At 43.8% G+C, this 17,704-nt stretch overlaps 1 protein-coding gene across 1 annotated transcript in view; it reads right to left on the reverse strand.

Moving 5' to 3' along the window:
• The window catches only part of LDLRAD4 (low density lipoprotein receptor class A domain containing 4), a 188,329-nt gene that overhangs the window by 122,283 nt on the left and 48,342 nt on the right, over nucleotides 1-17,704 (reverse strand). Inside the window, exon 2 of the mRNA XM_066579510.1 lies at nucleotides 1,571-2,005. Coding sequence (XP_066435607.1) covers nucleotides 1,571-1,610 — 40 coding nt within the window. The 5' untranslated portion in view covers nucleotides 1,611-2,005. The remainder of the gene's footprint in view (nucleotides 1-1,570; nucleotides 2,006-17,704) is intronic.

Here is a 17,704-nt window from a genome sequence, read left to right on the forward strand (position 1 = left end):
CGCTCTTGTTAGGTTGATGCTGTGTGACTTTGTACATTTGTTGCACAACACTTCTGCAGTCACATGTTTGTATGGCCGACTCTTTCGTTCCCTCTTACTTTTTTCGGATCTGTGATCTTGGACTTCTATCTTGAGTCTACGTTATATTAGGATTAATTAGTTAAAGGGCGATAGGCAGGGACACTTCAGGGCTTATTCTCTGTTTAGAGTATTAGAGTCCAACAGAATAAACTTTGGAGGAAGCTTTTAAAGACCATTTTCTGTATTTCAATAAGATATAGTAAAAGTTATGTTTCATTCATAAGGTTGGTGATATTGTCTGTGATAGATACCGTAGCTATAGAATCTATCTATCTATCTATCTATCTATCTATCTATCTATCTATCTATCGGGTGCCCAAACCCCAGGCCAGCCATTTATATGACCAAACAAGGTTCTAAAAACTTCATTAAGAGATTGATATATTACATGTGCTCATGGTTATTTGGCGAGGCAGGTAAGCTCTCAAGTGATCATGAAGGTCTGAGATGTATACCATCATGGTTGCAGCGTGTGCGACTGTGACCAGGCCTGAAGGGGGCCCAAGCAGGTTGAATCTGGAGGTGAAGCTGCAGGCGGTACCAACCTGGCAGTAGCAGGTAGTGCACTTCTGCTCACAGACAGGCTTGCATAGATCACGGGGCAGTGGGCAGCGCCTGCAGCTCTTTGACAGTTGGACTCACTCCTTCCTGTCCTCTCAAAACTTGACAGCTCCTTATCTAGCATCGAGGCGAGGACAAAAGACTGTGGTCACATTGTAGCAAGCCAACGCTGTGTATTCATGCCCCGTGGTCCAACTGGCCCGCGGCTGCGGACTGCTTGTGAGCCTGGACAGGTTTCTGTGTCCAGACTTGCATGCAGAAGCAGGCACCGAATCATGTCTGGAGTCCATATAGCCTGGTGGAGGCAAAGGGAAGGACTTTGGGAGTTTTTGGAGTGTTTTTCAAATACAATGTCAAATACCTTATTAGTTTTGTGTTGTCCTCTTAGTTTTATAATAAAAAAAATGTAAAAAATAATCAATGACTTAACAGATTTTTTTTTTGCTCATCAGCTTACATTAGTATTTGTATATTTTTTAATGTGTAGCCCAAGACAACTCTCCAACCTTTGGGCATCTCTGGGCACACTGGAAGAACACCCGTGGTTTATGTGTTTGATTCAAGCATGTTCAGTCAAAAGGTCACATGTCAAGTGTTCTATTGCTACTTACAGCGACATGTAGTTTAGTTCTGTTTTTAAATGGAATATTAGAATAAAATTGTCACCACTTCAGCTCTCCGTTGGTTGAAACTTCTAGCTCTGATGGAAAGAGTACCGTTGCATTTTTGGGAGTCACATGATACATTACAAAGAGGATCTAAAAAAAAAACTATATATATTTTTTTTTTATAAACGATATGCGCCTATAATTTACTAACAATGAATTTTAATAGCATATTTTTATTGCTTTTTAAGATGTATTCAGTATGTATAGAACCAATTCCTTTCCATGTGTTACTACCAGAAAAATACTCCACATTTTCTTACCTGTGAAAGCATTTGTGGCCTGAAAACCAGCTTCCTGCATACTGCTCTTCCAGCAAAGATGAACGTCCAACCTTAACCTGTCCTTGCTGGCAATCACGGAAACTGTCAGGTCACTTCCATTTTAGTCAGAGTCCATCGCTTATTCTGCTCCCACGCATCCAGTTACTTTGCCTCGAGGTCCCCAAAAGGTTGATAAGATAGGGCAATGTCTTCTGATATTAGGAAAGGATTTAAGGCAGCTTATCCATCCAACCAAAAATAGATCGCCATGATGGTGAACACAATATTCAGGAATGGAGAAGTTATAAACGTATTTCCGTGTTATCCCCCAGTCGTAGAATTCCCATTAGTCCAGAGATGCCTTGATCTTGCAGGGTTTGTTTGGTGTAGACTTCAGACTGGCCTTCAATGTCTCAAGTCCCTGAAGCACACAAGCTAGGAAGAGAACAAAAAGTGGAGATTAGGTTACCCCAAGGCCTATGCCAACAGAGAAATGAATAAAGGCAAAGAAAACTAAAGCCCTCTGGACCTGGTGGTCAGCGTTAGGAAGGATTTTCAAAAGGTAAATATTACAAATTTTGCAGAGATGCTAAGTGCGACCACACGACACTTTGAAATGTAAATCTCATCATGAGCTTGGAGTTGCACATCACCCCCCTGTGTTGTTTATCTTTTCACTTCAAAGCCATAGCTACTAGAGATCGAAGAGAAACAGAGGGAGAGAAGGTGAAAGAATAAGACTAGAATTAAACTCTGAGTCATCTGAAGCCTGTTTTCATATTTGCCTTGAGGAAGAAAAAAAAAAAAAAAAAGAAGTTTCTCCTCCCCCCCCCCCCACCTTCTCCATAATCAAAATTTTACATCACGCATCTATCTATTCCATAATACATAATCTTTTTGTACGGATTACCTATAAATAGTTTTCAAATTCTTTCGAATGGTTCTGCTGCATAACCCAACCGCATTTGAGCTTTAGCTTTAGGCTGGGTTCCCACGGGACAGAAATCCTACGAAAATATCGCGATTTGGCCGCACCGAAAAGCAGTGAGATTTCTACGGGAGAGCCGCAGCTTCAAAACCCACTGCATTTCACAGCGGGTTTTGGAGCGATTCGGTCACCGGCATTCCATTCCGTTTTTTTCTTCCCATAGAGGATTGAGACCGCAACGGAGAAAAAAAAAGTGAATTGATATGCTGCGGCTGTCAATCCTGTGCCGCATTGTCGGTTCCGCCCAGCTTAGCCGCGACGGATCAGCCGCCCCGTGTGGATGAGATTTTTGCAAAATCCACATGGCTAGTTAATTCCGGGATTAGGAGCCGTGGGCGGATTTGCCGCACAGAAATTCTGCACGGAATTTCCACGCCAAATCCGTTCCATGTGAACCCAGCCTAAAGGAACACTTCATTAAAAAACCGTTAAACCGTATTTGTCAGCAATTTTAGAAGAGCACATAAAGATCTACCCCGATAGGAGGCTTACTCTTGGTCCGAATTAAACAGTTGAACACCAGCTGGCGGAGAACAGGACGTACACTCCGTTTTATGAACCTGCTCCAGTGTACTTCAGGGCGGTCTGTTTATTTTTCACCAATCATTGAGTAGACAAGGCATTGCCCCAATCATTACGACCAGCTTACATCACGCACACATTACGGATTTGTTAACGCCTAGGAAGTTTGTCCATTTACGGTATTAATCACATGACCCATATCAAGCCAGTGTAAAATGGCCAAACATTTTATGTTCCTTCTTAAGGACTCTTATTAGCAAGCTTTTATTGTGTCTTATGGTAACCTTTAAAACATCCAAAATGAATAAACGTTTACACAATTATAACTGTTAGGGCTCATGTCCACAACAGTGTTTTCACTGTGCATTAAACGTGCGTTGCACGGCTGCGTGTTGCTCAGTGAATGGAGTCAATGAAAGTCAATCGACTCTCATTGATACGTGTGTGTAGATACCGCGCATCGATACACAAGAAATAGATCGCAGCACGTTCTACTTCTCTGCCTATGTATACAACGTTAACCCCTGTGCATTCGTATAGGCTGCATATGAAACGCTGTCCATATGTAATACATTGCATATGGACAGCATTTTCATATACATCCCTGCTCTGAAACACAGCGAGGGATTAAAGCAGCCATCCGCGGTCTCTGACGGCAGAGCGTAGGGTAACAAAATGAGTCAAGTGTTGCAAGGAGACACGCAGCGTTTTACGTATACGCCAACAGGCATGAACCCTTATTTTGATTACTTTAGGCTCTGAACTTCTGCAGGTAGAATACCGATGAACTGTTAGTACAGGATACCTCTCTGTGTATTCCGGAGTCAAGCACCACCTCTGGACACAGAAAACCAGTAGGGGCAGACAAATTGGTTACCTACAGGATGCGTATTTTGTTTTATGCATTAACAAAAAGGCACTGCCAGCTAAAATAAGCCACGATCCCTGTGTGGCATGATATGAGGACAGAAGGCCACAGAGTATAGCTGGCATCTGTGTGAGCTGTCCCCGTTTGGCGCAGCATAATTGAATCCCTAAAACCACAATGCTAGCTGCTTAAGGCCTGCAAATTTGTACTGGTCAGACTGGCGACTTTGAATGACATCCAAGGCCATAGGGAACTGCAATAGTCTCCACGCCAAAGTGTGGTTTTCTCTGTCTGCTTTGCTGCTATATACATTGACAGCAGCAGAAATATCCCCTCTCCCAATGTACAGACCAGGTTTCATACAGGCATATAAATGTGATGCAGCAACTTTCTCTGCTCCCTCCAATAAAACCTTGTTTACATTCTCTGCTGGTATACAAGCTTTTACACCAGCAGTAATATATCCTCTGTAGAATATCTGTCCCCATTAGCAGACCGCATGTTATATAGGCATATAAATATGATGCAGCTTCTCCACTGCCTTCAATATAGACCTGGTATACAAGCTTTCACATGAGCAGCAATATATCCTGTGTAGAGTATCTGGCCCTAAGAGACCACATGTTCTACAGGCATATAAATGTGATACAGCTTCTCTGTCCGGCTGTTAGGGCTTACTCAGATGGGCGTATATCGGTCTTTTTTTTTTTTTACACCCAGACGATATACGCTGCTCCTCTCTGCAAGGGGAGGAGGCGGGACAGAAGCTGGTGCACTGAGCTCCCGCCCCTTCCTCCGCCAGTGTTTGCAATGGGATGGGTGATAAGGGGCGGAAGAAAGCTCTAGCCCCTCCTTTGCAAACAGTGGCGAGGGGCGGAGAGAGGGCGGGAGCTCAGTGAACCAGCTCCCATCCCGCCTCCTCCCCTTGCACAGAGGGGCGGCATACATCGGCCGGGCGTGAAAACCCGACCGTTATACGCCCGTCTACCCGCCTAAATAAGCCCATAGCCATATATAGAACATTAGAAAACTAAACTAGGTCATGTGATGCAGGCATCCAATGAAACTGCTGCCAGTATGCAAATCCAAAGTGGTTTTTTTTAAATACTTTGGATTTGTTTAAACACAAGAATGTGATTCAGATATAATAGGTTATTTGCTGACATACAAAACTTGTTCTTATAAATGCGTGCAGCCAATTATGTTCCGTAATAAAAGAACACATCTGTTTCAGGGTGCCTTCGCACGGGCATTTGTGTTTTTGGGTGGGCGAAAAACGCAGCGATGGAGCAAATGTGTGTCTGCTTTGTAAACTACGTGGTCGTGCCTTTTTTCACCCAAAATCAAACAAATTATGGCTTCATATAGAAAAACAGGTGCATAGGCAAAAAAAGCCAAAAGATAGAACATACTGCAATCTTTTGCTATCTCAGCATCGCAACAGAGGACACATCGCAGATGTAAATGAAACCATTGAAAGACATTGGTTTCATAAATCTACTTTTTCACACTCTCGCATAGAGCAAAAAACGCAGCGTTTTAGCGTCCGTGTGGAGGCAGCCTTACACCCTGATCCTGGGAGCCATTACGAAATAGAAACACATATTCCTGTATCAATTTGTAAATTATTTAGTCCATGTTTATTTGTAACATAGTAACAGTTTGTAAACCTGAATCCAAACACATCCGCCCATCCAATTCACTAGATTAGCCTGCATTGTTCCTCTGGCTTTCCTTCTGTAATTTCCTTAAGCCCCTGTGTTCCATATGTACAGTGCCCTGAAGCGAACAGCACTTTATATATACCAGTGGATAATAACGTGAGTAGGGTAATAGAAAGCAGGTAAAATAAGAGCTTACTGCAAGAAGCAGAAAAATAATGCCCTTGCTCAGTAGGCATAAAGTTGATCCAATAAAGCCATTTTTCTTCTTTTCAAGGTCTAAGCTTATTAATTTACTAACAACTGGATCATAGGGAAATGTCAGCTTTGGTTTACAGAAGGATGAAGTATGTGTTAATTCTTTCTGTTCCAGCGTTGCTTGGCTTGACTGAGCATCAATACACTGAGGCTGCGGAAGGCTTTCAGGGGAATCTTAAGACATATTGTGATAAACGAGTAAAGCAGGACCTTTGGGCAGATCACGCACCATAGATGTCATTCTCAGTTACTTTATAATGTCAGTATGCTCAGGAGAGATTTATAGGGTTGCAACCAGAAAGCACAACAGCTCCAACATGCATTATACACCCACAGCTTTTTAAAAGGGTACGTTCAGACCTTACGGAAACGCTGCGCTTTTTTTCTGCATTGGAAATAGATGAATCTTTATGATTAAAGTGAATGAGACTAAAGCAAATCCTGTTCACATGTAGAGAGGGGGGGGGGGGGGGCGTTGCAGATTCCGCTTTAAATGTACTCCAACTTGTGGTTTTGCAGCAGATTCGTTGCGGAATTCCCACAGCACATCTTCGGCATTTCGGCAGCATGTGAACGCACCCCAAGAACATCTGATCAGTAGTTGTTACAATGTCACTTGTGAAATTGGTGATCATCTCTTCTTACATTTTTGGTCTTCATAAAGGCAGTGTCACTTCATTGTCTACAGTGCTGGTTACATGAGGACTTGGAGTATACGGTTATCAAGCATTTAGTACATGCTTATTTTTCTTTTCATACAAATACTACTGGCTTCTACATTTGGTTCAATAATGAACCATAGGCAAATAAGGGGACTTCATAGGAAGCCAATATAAACCTCCCCCTTGTTGGTCATTCTTGCCATCACACCATTTTCCATACTCAGGAGAAAACAGCTGTGAGGCCCATTCTATACCAAACAGGGAAATAGGAAGTGTATATTGGCTCCAACTGTTCTCATTTGCTAACAACGAGGTGCTTGTGGAAAGGGTGTCACTGAGCAGGTTCATAGCCCATTGGAAATGGGGCCAACCTAAGCTGGCACCTCCTTTATCCAACTGCTGCACAACAGATCTATAGACGGCTTCTATAGCACGTTGGGTGGTGTTGGGTGACAGACACAGCAATAGCTAAGACTGAAATAAATTAATTACCAATCCAACCTTGCTGTGGCATTTTAAGACCATGAATTAACCCGTTAAGAGACTACAATACGCCTTTTTACTGACCTCTCTAATAGGCACATATATCTTTGTACAGTGGTGGGCTTGGCTGACTAACAGCCAGTAGTGGAGAAACCTGATAAGCTGACAGTGTAACCCCTTAGAAGTCATCAGCAGCACTGGCTGTGATAGGCTGAGCCTGCTGACACTAAACAGGCTCAGCCAATCAGAGCAATCTCTTGCGGGAGAAAAACCAAGCCCTCCCATAGCTCCGTTACAACATAAAATTGCTATGGTATTAGAATAAGTCAATGCGGTTTCACTTTTTCTTAAAGTCGTAACTAAAAATCTATATAAACTTGGTATTTTGCAGAATTGTCAAAAAGAATCAGCGAGCATCAGCATGCCATTACTTGTAAAAATGTAAAGTAACATGCAGTTGACCCATAAGCAGATTAGGTTTTAGCTTCTACAACACACAAGGCAAAAACATTGTTACGAGCCTGCAAAAAAAAAAAATATATATATATTTAAAAAGTCTAGCATAGGCCACGGAGTGCCAAAAATGGGTGCATCATCACTGGAATTTGATAACACGGAGTCACAAGCAATCTTCGCACTAGCGATAAAGCACTAACAAGTGATACAAACACCTGAATAAGTCTCATCAAGCCTTTACAGTGAAATGTGCAGCTTCCTAATGTTGTGGGGATGCATGTCCGCTAAGGGCGTTGGAAGCCTTCACTATCAATATTATCAAATGCTGCAATGTACCAAAAAATTTTTGGCTAAACTATTGCTTTCTATTCTGAACCTTCAAACTAATAACGTCCCAACAAAATGGAGTGCGCCGTCATATCTAAGTTTTGGTGGACTTTAATAGTATGCCTGGAATGTTAGGCTGGGTTCACACAGGGCAGAATTTCCGTGAGGACCTTCTGCATAGAAATTCTGCCTGCAATCTTAAACCCGAGACTTAGCAGCAAAGTTGGCGAGATTTGCAAAAATCTCATCCACACGCTGCGGACTGTCCGCTGCAGCAAAGCCGCACTTAACTGTCATGCAGCATGGAATTCAATTCCGAGGCATGTCAATTGTATTGCCGTTTCCGCTGCGGGCTCTCTTCTCCCTATGGGGAGAGATTCCCGCAGCGGAATACAGGAGGACAAGCCGCTTCAAACCAGCACCAAACAGCGTGGGTTTTGAAGCTGCCTTTCCGCTGCAGAAATCTCACAGAATATCCGTGCGGTCCTGCTGTGGACATTCTGCGAGATCTCCACCCCATGCCTTAAAAGGTCCAATTACGCACCAGCTTCAGCTTACATAAAGCATGAGGTTTTCTCCTAGAATTAGCCGATACTTGATTGATACTAATCTTGCCCTCCACATGCTGCAGGTTTCCAGTGCCAGAGGAAGCAAAGCAGCCCTAGGGAATCCCCGAGCCACCTCCATGCTTCACTGTAAGCAAGGTGTTCTTTTCAGGCTATACTTTATTCTTCGTCCTCAAGACCTACCACTGATCCATAGGCCTGAATAGTTCCAGTTATGTTTCATCACTCCACAGAACTGAAACCCAACAGTTCTGTGACTTATTTATAAGATTTTGAACAGATTTTTCCCCTTTTGAGTGAGTAGAGGTGTACATCTGAGAGTTAGGACATGAAGGCCTTCAGAATTTAGTATATACCTTACTGTGTAGAAGATAATCTAAGTGCCTGCTGACAACACGTCTTGCTGCAGATCTTATGCAGTCACTCAATGGTTTTTGGACATCTGTCTCCTCAGGAATCAGGTGGGAGAAGGTGACCATTTACTCTGCGAAGTCCAGATAATGTAGTCAATGTTTCTTAAAAGGGATTCTTCCATCCAATTCAGGCTGCCCAAATCACAAGCAGCATAAAGCTGAGACAGTGGCCCCCATGGGTGCCTTATTGTAAACCACTGCTGCGTTTCAGAATAAATGCACTTCCAAGTTTGACTCGGAACTCCACGCTGAGTCACGGGGGCGGGCTACACCCGCCTCTCACCGCCAGCTGCATGCAGAGTGACTGATCTCTCCCTATATTTAAGCAGGGAGAGGAGCTGTCAGTCTTCATGCAACAGGCGGCCCCGTGACTTACAGCTCAGCACTGAGTCCAACTTCAAAGTGCATTTATTAGAACATATAGCAGGTTTCAGAATAAGGCACTCACTGGGGCAATAAGCCTTGTAGTCTCAGGTTTATGCTGTCCATGGTTCGGTCAGCATTAATATAACAACAGAATCCCTTTAACTTTGAACTTGTGAACAATATTTCCAACTGCATCTGTAGGAACCTTCAGTGGCTTCACTATCTTTTTGTATCCTTTTTTTTGTTTGTGCAAGGCAATGATCTCTTAACAAGTTGGACTACTTTTAGCTATATTTCTAACATGCAATCAAATGTCAGATCAAATACCTGGACTGGCCAGGGCTTTGACTGTTTTATCTCAAGCACACCTGATGAAACTGATGCCCTTAATTAGTTGCATCAGGTGTGCTTGAAACACCTGGTTTGCACATTTATGCTCTTATGAGGGATTCTACTTTGGAGAAATGATAATTCAATGATGTTGTGATAATCATTAAAAGTGGTATTCCGTGTTGAATTTGGAGAAATCACTTGTTCTACTAGCGGTGTTCAGCTATTTAAAATTGTTCTTGTTTGATAGTTTTTTTTTGCAAACAGTTGGAAGTTAGAAAAGTTGGCATATAAACCTAATTTTTAAGGGGTGTGTGGGGGTTGTTGGATAATTTTGATTACAGCATTTAAGAGTTGAGTATAAAGTTGCAGTGTTTCAGAAAAAAAAAAAAAAAGTTTAAAGCCAGGAAATGGGAGAAAAGTCACTGAGTTGCTTCCCCATCACCCTCTCCCCATCCAGCTTGCCTAGATTCACGTGTCTCTGCCTGAAAATGGGCTAGAAAGTCAGGTCTCAACTAGAATAGGGAGACCCCTATCAAACTAGTGGAGCCGGGCAGGGGGCCATTCTGATAACTCCTCTCCCTGTATAGTGCTCCTTTTTCAACTTTAAGAACCCATTAAAAGGAAACCTGTCAGCAGTTAGCTCTCATCTCACAGGTTTCTTGCTAGCGCTCCTAATACCTTGTAAAATTCACTTTTAATCCTTCCAGCACTGTATGTTAACCCTTTCCAATCCACTGTCTGACGTATAAAGACATTATGATTTAAGCCTGTACAGCCCCGATGTTGCAAGACGCCCGTCAGGGTTCTCTTACTGTATATTGCCAACCTCTCTGCTGTTTGAGCCTATCCAATGTGTCACCTTATGCAGTACTGGCTTTACGCAGCATATAGCGCAGTTTTATAAAAGCAGAAAAAGAGTAAGCCCCCTAGGAAAACCAGGATACAAATTGGATTTGAAAGGGTTAATAGTGCCAGCATGTAAACACATACAGTCGTTGGGAAAGACGCCTCATACTGAAGCCTAAATACGTTTTCGCACTATAAACATTGACTATACTGATTATGGCCGTTTGATCAGTGTAAGGGTTTAACTACTGGAGCCCAAAACATTCCGCAGCGGAATCAGACCCTGCCCACGGCCGAGACACTGCGGAACTTCTAATCACCCATTCAGGTCTTTTCTTTACTGTGGATGTGTGCGGCCGGCGCGCCTCTAATGCGTAGTGGTTTTTTTTTAAACTCCTGCTTTCCCGCGGAATCCACGGCCTGTGCGCAAATTGATTTGCAGACAGGCCGCAGATGGGAGGCTTCCATTGACCTCAATGAAAGCCGTCTGTGCGGGATCCGCAGTAAAACGGAGCATGCTGCGATATTGTTTCAGGACTAAAAGGTCTGCAAATCAAATCCGCATGCTTCATTTCACTCACGGACGCCCATGTATCCCTATGGGCGGTTTGATTTGTGGCTCTTCCACGCAGATTCTACAAATCAGATACGCCCGTGGACATTGGGCTTAAGTCAATGGTTCCAACGGAACAGTCTTCCGCCATAACGATGGAAGGGCACAGCGGAAAAATTAACACCGTAAATGCAGCCTTATTCCTTTTGTCATTTCCTGCTTCAAGACATCAAACAATAGGCCAATACATCTGTACTTAAAATAATTGACTTATTTACACATTTTTACAGAGTAAGGCCTCCTTCCCACGAGCGTGACGGGCTCCGCAGCGTAATATTCCGCTGTGAAGCCCGTCACGGCGCCCCCCAGAGCCCCTATACTTACCTGCGGGAGATAGCGTGAAATCGCTTCCCCGCCCACCACCGCCGCGTCACCGCTCGTCACCGCTCGTCACCGCCCACCGCTCTCGCGTCACCAGCCGTGTCACGTGACGCGGCCGGACCGCGTCATTTGGCGTCATATGACGCTCGGCGGTGGGCGGGAAAGCGTTTTTTCACGCTATCTCCCGCTGGTTACAGCGGGAGATAGCGTGAATGGACGGCTTCCATTGACTGCAATGGAAGCCGTCAGTGCGTACAGCCCGTCCTCACCCGCAGAAAATAGAGCATGCTGCGGGTGAGGACGGGAGAAATCGCGGTGCGTAATTCCGCGGTGGAATTACGCATCGTGAGCATGGAGCTATTAGGTTCAATAGAACCTAATAGCTGCGTGCAACGCAGCGGATTTTCGCCGCGAATTACGCGGCGGAAATCCGTTCGTGGGAAGGAGGCCTTAGAGATCTCTACAACCTTCTCCGGAGAACACAGATGTCTGTCACTAAGCATATAAAACAAACATTGACTATTTAGCCACAGAATAACCATTTGATGTTAATGACCTCTGATTACTGTCAAATTAGGCCCAATTCAATCAAACAACCTGAAGTAAAAAGGCTTCGTCAGAAATGCCAATCAACTCAGCCGGTATTATTTCCCTCCCAACTCTTTACAACTGGTTTGGTGTCAACCGCCAACAGCATTGTCGGCCAGTCAATGGTGTTACATAGCAGGCTACTAGTAACTGAGCACAAATTGTTGCAAACTAATAGCAGCTAAATAGAAGTGCCAGCTTATCGAGGTCTACTGAGCACAGAGCAGCTCTTTCCCCCTCTGCTCTTTACAGAACTCTGTCAATCTATGTTGACTGGGTTGAGCAATTTGAAGTAAATTCTTTTTGTTTCACAGCCCACCCACAGTCCAAACTAATTTTCCATTGTACTCTGTCACGAGCAGAGTTTTAGTCGCATGCAATTTAAAAGGCAGGTGGCTGCTGAAACCAAATTAATCAATTTCCCACTGTGCATAAGCCCTATTACTGCAGTTTAAAAGAAAATCATTAAAATATGCAGACAAATCCTAATAGAGTTGGAGAGAAAGAGTGAGGAAGAGAACACAGGAATCCGGCACACTGGGCTCACAGTACAATTGCTGTCCAGAGGGACATTAATTAAAATGTTTTCTGTGGGGGTATCTCGCCATCTCTGGGCATGTCCCATACTGCCGCTTCGGCTGGTACTAGTGCCTGGATTTCTGCAGAACACCAAATGAATGAATTCCATCTGCTATGGGTGGTTTTATCAGAATAGGTCTTTTCAGCCCAAGTATTTTTGTATTCTGACCCCATAAAAAAAAAAAAAAAAAAAAGTACTCATCGAATGGGAAATCCACGCTACGGGATTTGCTTACTGAATAAAAGAAATTTGCATTGTACGACCCTAGCTAGAGAGCAATCCTATCATTCTGCTTCAGAATGCAACACTTTTCAGTACTGAACCGTTGGCAGTAGAACTGCAGCTACAGAAGAAACACTGTATTCAGGTTTGTACCGTTAGAGTAACAACTAGGCATTTAACTAGTTGAAGATCGGGCCGATTTTTGGCCTTAAGGGGTTGTCCCACCAAATGACATTTTTATCCACAGGATAGGGGATAACGGACTGTCGGGATCCCCAAGGCCGGCTGCACACAGAAGAGACAGATCCCGCAGCGGAATCTGGCTGTGACCCCGGCCGGCAAACCCCGCGTACCTGCATTATCTGTAATGCAGATGACCGGAGGCTCGCAGGCGGTCATGCACAATACTGAAACTTTCTTCAATATATATTTGTATTTCCCGCACTGTCACTAGTCGATGGTGTGGGTACCTGTGGCCCATGCGCAATGTCAATTGCGTACGAGATGCAGGTCGGACATCCTCCACTGACTTCAATGGAGGGAGTCCGCAGTAAAATACAGCATGCTGCGATTTTTCTTCTGATCGCGGTTTACGCAATGCGTATCCGCGAGTGTGAAGGAAAAGGCGATCGTAAATAACTTTTGAATGTCATCTGCTGTGGATTCCGCAATAGGAATCTGGTCATGTGAAGTCGGCCTTAGTTATAATTTCCTTGTCTAGCTGCCCCTCCTTTCCTACAGTTGATTGGACACAAGACAAAAAAAATTGCTCTCACCCCCCCACAAAAAATTTTCACTGTGTGTGTACGTACACACACACACACACACACACACACACACACACACACACACACACACACACACACACACACACTCTTCCGATTTGTTACTGCAACCGCCATCCTAACTTACCCATCTGTGGCTGCCACAGTGCTCTGGCTTCCAGTCAGCATCTCAGTGTTGCCAGAAAGGCATGCGCCTACATATTTAAAGGGCCAGTGCACATTCTGCTAAATTGTCTCCAACATGTCAGCCCTAGTTATATTAGGCATTCGCCCCCTAAGGAGGATGCCTATGCAATTCAGCTCCACCTTGTGTGTAAGCCTGATCAGAAGCTTGTGTGCTTGCCTTGTTTTCTGACTCCTCCATCTCTAACCTTATCTACGTTATTTGGACTTAAGACTGCCAGCTTCGACTTTTATGCCCGTTTTATACCAGTTATGCCAGCCCCGACCTTTTGCCCAATTCCTGTGCTGAAATATACACGGCTTGTCCTAACTTTGGCTAGTCTTACATCTCTGTTCACACTTTGAGTAGCACCAGCAGCCACATAACAGACTACTTCAATGAGTAACAGCATAGGGATTTGCCAGGGAAGACCAGATTGTGCCTCCAGATCTAGTCCAAAGACAAATTAGTCAGTGTGTGGCAAAGCGGATCCACAACTGCTCGTTAATGGTATCGGTAAAAAATTGTCTTGTCCTGCAAATTACAAGCCTTCTTCCGACCATGATGAGAAAATAGAATAACAAGTTACGACTCTTGGAATGTAAAGTATTTATACGAAAAGAATAAAAAGCAAAAAAAAAAAAAAAGCTTGAGCACACAATACCCTTTCCACTGGACACACAACTATGAAGAATTCCTGGATTTCAGTAATAAAACTAAAATGGCATTTTTACTAGAATCTTATCTCTATGAAAATGAAAAACATGTCACAATAATCAACTTTATACTTTACAAAGCTACAAGCCAAGTTCAATAGCTGCAAGTAGCCAAATCCAAGGGGGGGGGGGGGGGGGACTGGAACTTAGTACTGCTCTTAAAAAAAAAAAAACACCAATGACCTTAGGGATTACCAAATTAAGTTTATACTTTTATTTTATGATTTTTGTTTATTTTTAAGCATTTGCCTTCAACTTTTAATGAACTGTAGTGTCAAAGGAGTCACTGTAGTAAAGGAACAGACCGATTGGATCAGTAGGAAGATAGATCATTACTGGCCTAGAGCTTAGGCGTGAAGGAAATGTGCGCATGACTTTCTTCTTTACTCTATCCCCCTTTTGTAGAGAGAATTGTTGAGTCACAAGATTCTAGAAAACCCAACCTCCGTCCAATTGACTAGATCACGATTGACCGAGGTTTGCAGATCAAATGTTCATTCTGCTGCCGCCAAGATTATGGTTACAAAAGGATTACTATCTAACTATGCAAAACTTAACTAACTTTCTAAAAGTGGAGTATTAAAGTAACTATAATAAAAACAAAATTCCAAAATTAAGAATTGAAGACAGCCAAGCTTTGCATGAAGTGTTAGCTGTAATTGAACAGTTCATATGTAGCAGTAGTACATGGAATTCTCTCTTCAACTACAGGATAGAAACATATCAATTCCTGTTCCAGTGTGGCTTTAGTGACCACTGTTTTACAGGAAATCAGTCAAGGCACCTTAATGTATTTTTATTACAAATCGTCTTAATAAAAAAGATCTTGAAATATTACAGTTTTCACACTGGCCACTAGGGCAATCACAATAGGCTGAAATTTTTAATTTTCTGCAACTCATTCTTTAGTACAGAGTGGAATAGAAAGAAGAAAGTCATTTTGAAATCACTTTAAAGGGAATTTGATGAGAGCTGTATTGTTGAGCTTGATGCCTAAAATAGTTACCAATACTATATATGAAAAACATGACATTTCCTTAAAAAAAAAAAAAAACACGTTCATTTTTTTCGCAAGTCACAGCATGCACTAACTGAAGGGGCCCACTTCGGAGGCACTGTCATTACGGAGGCCCACTGCGGGGGAAACTGTCACTACTGCGGCCACTCTGCACGTGGCAGCATACCTCAAGCTGACTGTTTAAACATGGTGGAAACGCTGCAGAATGTCCACAGTGGAAATTTCCGTGGCAATTTCCACATCAAAAATGCAATCAAATCTGCACTCTTGCTATGGATTTTGATAAGAAAGCCGTTGCGTATCCACAGCCGATTTCATACTATGGAGTGCTACCCCCCCTCACCTCCTCTGAAGGCTTCCTGCTGTCGGCACTCCACTGGTCAGGGCTGGTGGCCGCTGGGAACTGGAAGCCGGGGAGCACTGACAGCAGGAAGCCTTCAGAGGAGGCGAGGGGGAGCGCCGCATAGTATGAAATCAGCTGCAGATATGCAACTGATTTCCAGTCAAAAACTGCACTAACGGTACTCCAGCAAGGAAAAACACAGTGTTCCTCCTTGTCTATTTTTAAACAGCCCTGTCCTTTTTATAATGACGGAGATAAAAATCATATGTCGCGATAAGCCCCGCCCCCTGACAGGTTGGCACTTTGCTATAAATAAGTGGGTTTTGGGTGGCAGTTTGAGCACTTGGTCTCTAAAAGGTTCGCCATCACTGACCAAAGTTGATCCATTTCATGGACCAGAATCAGACATGCAATGTCTCCTGCCCACAGAAATCAGAACACACATGCCCAGTGAGATTTGCATCCGAAAGTCTCAGGTGCAACTTGTACTTAGGCCTCTGCATACAACCAAAGAGGTAGCCAGAATTATCTATGCCCAATATACTAACTTTAGGTTGTGTTCTATCAAGGACTACGAAAAACTCTGGCAAAGGAACATCTGTGGAGTGACCCGTTTAGCTCCAAAAGACACAGTAATTTGGCCAATCCTAAACTCACATTTTAAAAAGCTTTTAGCCATTTTTTTTTTTCACTTTTTGGAAGCGTTCTAAGACTCAGTTTACACTGGCAAGCTCTGCTGTGGCGTTAACTGCCATAGTAATTAAAAGCTACATTTCCATTCACCCCAAATAAAGGGCCATTTACACGCAACAGTTATCAATCAAAATGTTTACATTTGTAAAGGCTACCATTGTTTGCTTTTTGGCCAAACAATGATTTTTAGTCGAGCATAAAACCATCTTTCAGCCAACCAGCTAATAGTAGGGACGGCACGCTCTGATTATCCACAGGAGTGCTGATAACATTGTTTTCAGCTGCTGTCCCGCGGAACAATGGAGCTGTATGCAGATAACAGACCACCCGCTGTTATCTGCATACAAAGAGAGGCTCATTTGCCTGCAAATGAAGCTAATAAGCTACTAATGGACATTAGTGCCCATTAGTAGTTTATGCAAAATGATCGCTTAAACTGTCATTCAAGCTATCTTGATCGAATTTTGAGCAATCATCTTTGTGTGTAAATGGGACTTAAAGGGGTTGTCCCGAGGCAGCAAGTGGGTCTATACACTTCTGCATGGCCATAATAATGCACTTTGTAATGTACATTGTGCATTAATTATGAGCCATACAGAAGTTATAAAAAGTTTTATACTTACCTGCTCCGTTGCTGGCGTCCTCGTCTCCATGGTGCCGACTAATTTTCGCCCTCCGATGGCCAAATTAGCCGCGCTTGCGCAGTCCGGGTCTTCTCCTCTTCTCTATGGGGCTCCGTGTAGCTCCGCCCCGTCACGTGCCGATTCCAGCCAATCAGGAGGCTGGAATCGGCAATGGACCGCACAGAAGCCCTGCGGTCCATGAAGACAGAGGATCCCGGCGGCCATCTTCAGCAGGTGAGTATGAAGACGCCGGACCGCCGGGATTCAGGTAAGCGCTGTGCGGGTGTTTTTTTTAACCCCTGCATCGGGGTTGTCTCGCGTAACTACTGTTTTTGTGGAAATGGTTCTATATATATATATTTTTGTCTGACAACATAGGTAAATTGGTCAAAATTTTGACACTTTTATTTTTGGAACTGTGCATGCGGACCTGTAGGGTGCCTGTCCATGGGCGTGGTTTCGCCGACACCTGTCCATGAGCGGAGAATCATTGTGATTCTTCGCTCGCGGCGGGCAATTTGCAGCATGTTGGGAATTGCCCCGATTCTCCACAGCCAGCCTATCTATCAGATAGGGCTGACTGGCGGAGAATTGGCGGCGGCTCCTGCTCCCAGGCGGCGGCTCCCGCGGCAGAGATCTGTCGCGGGACTTCGCATCGCCCGTGGACAGGAGGCCTTAGCTGTTCAGGTGAGCTGCTGTTATACCTGGTACAGATATATG

The sequence above is a fragment of the Eleutherodactylus coqui genome, chromosome 9, assembly GCF_035609145.1.
Source record: "Eleutherodactylus coqui strain aEleCoq1 chromosome 9, aEleCoq1.hap1, whole genome shotgun sequence".
In the NCBI taxonomy this organism is placed as follows: domain Eukaryota; kingdom Metazoa; phylum Chordata; class Amphibia; order Anura; family Eleutherodactylidae; genus Eleutherodactylus; species Eleutherodactylus coqui.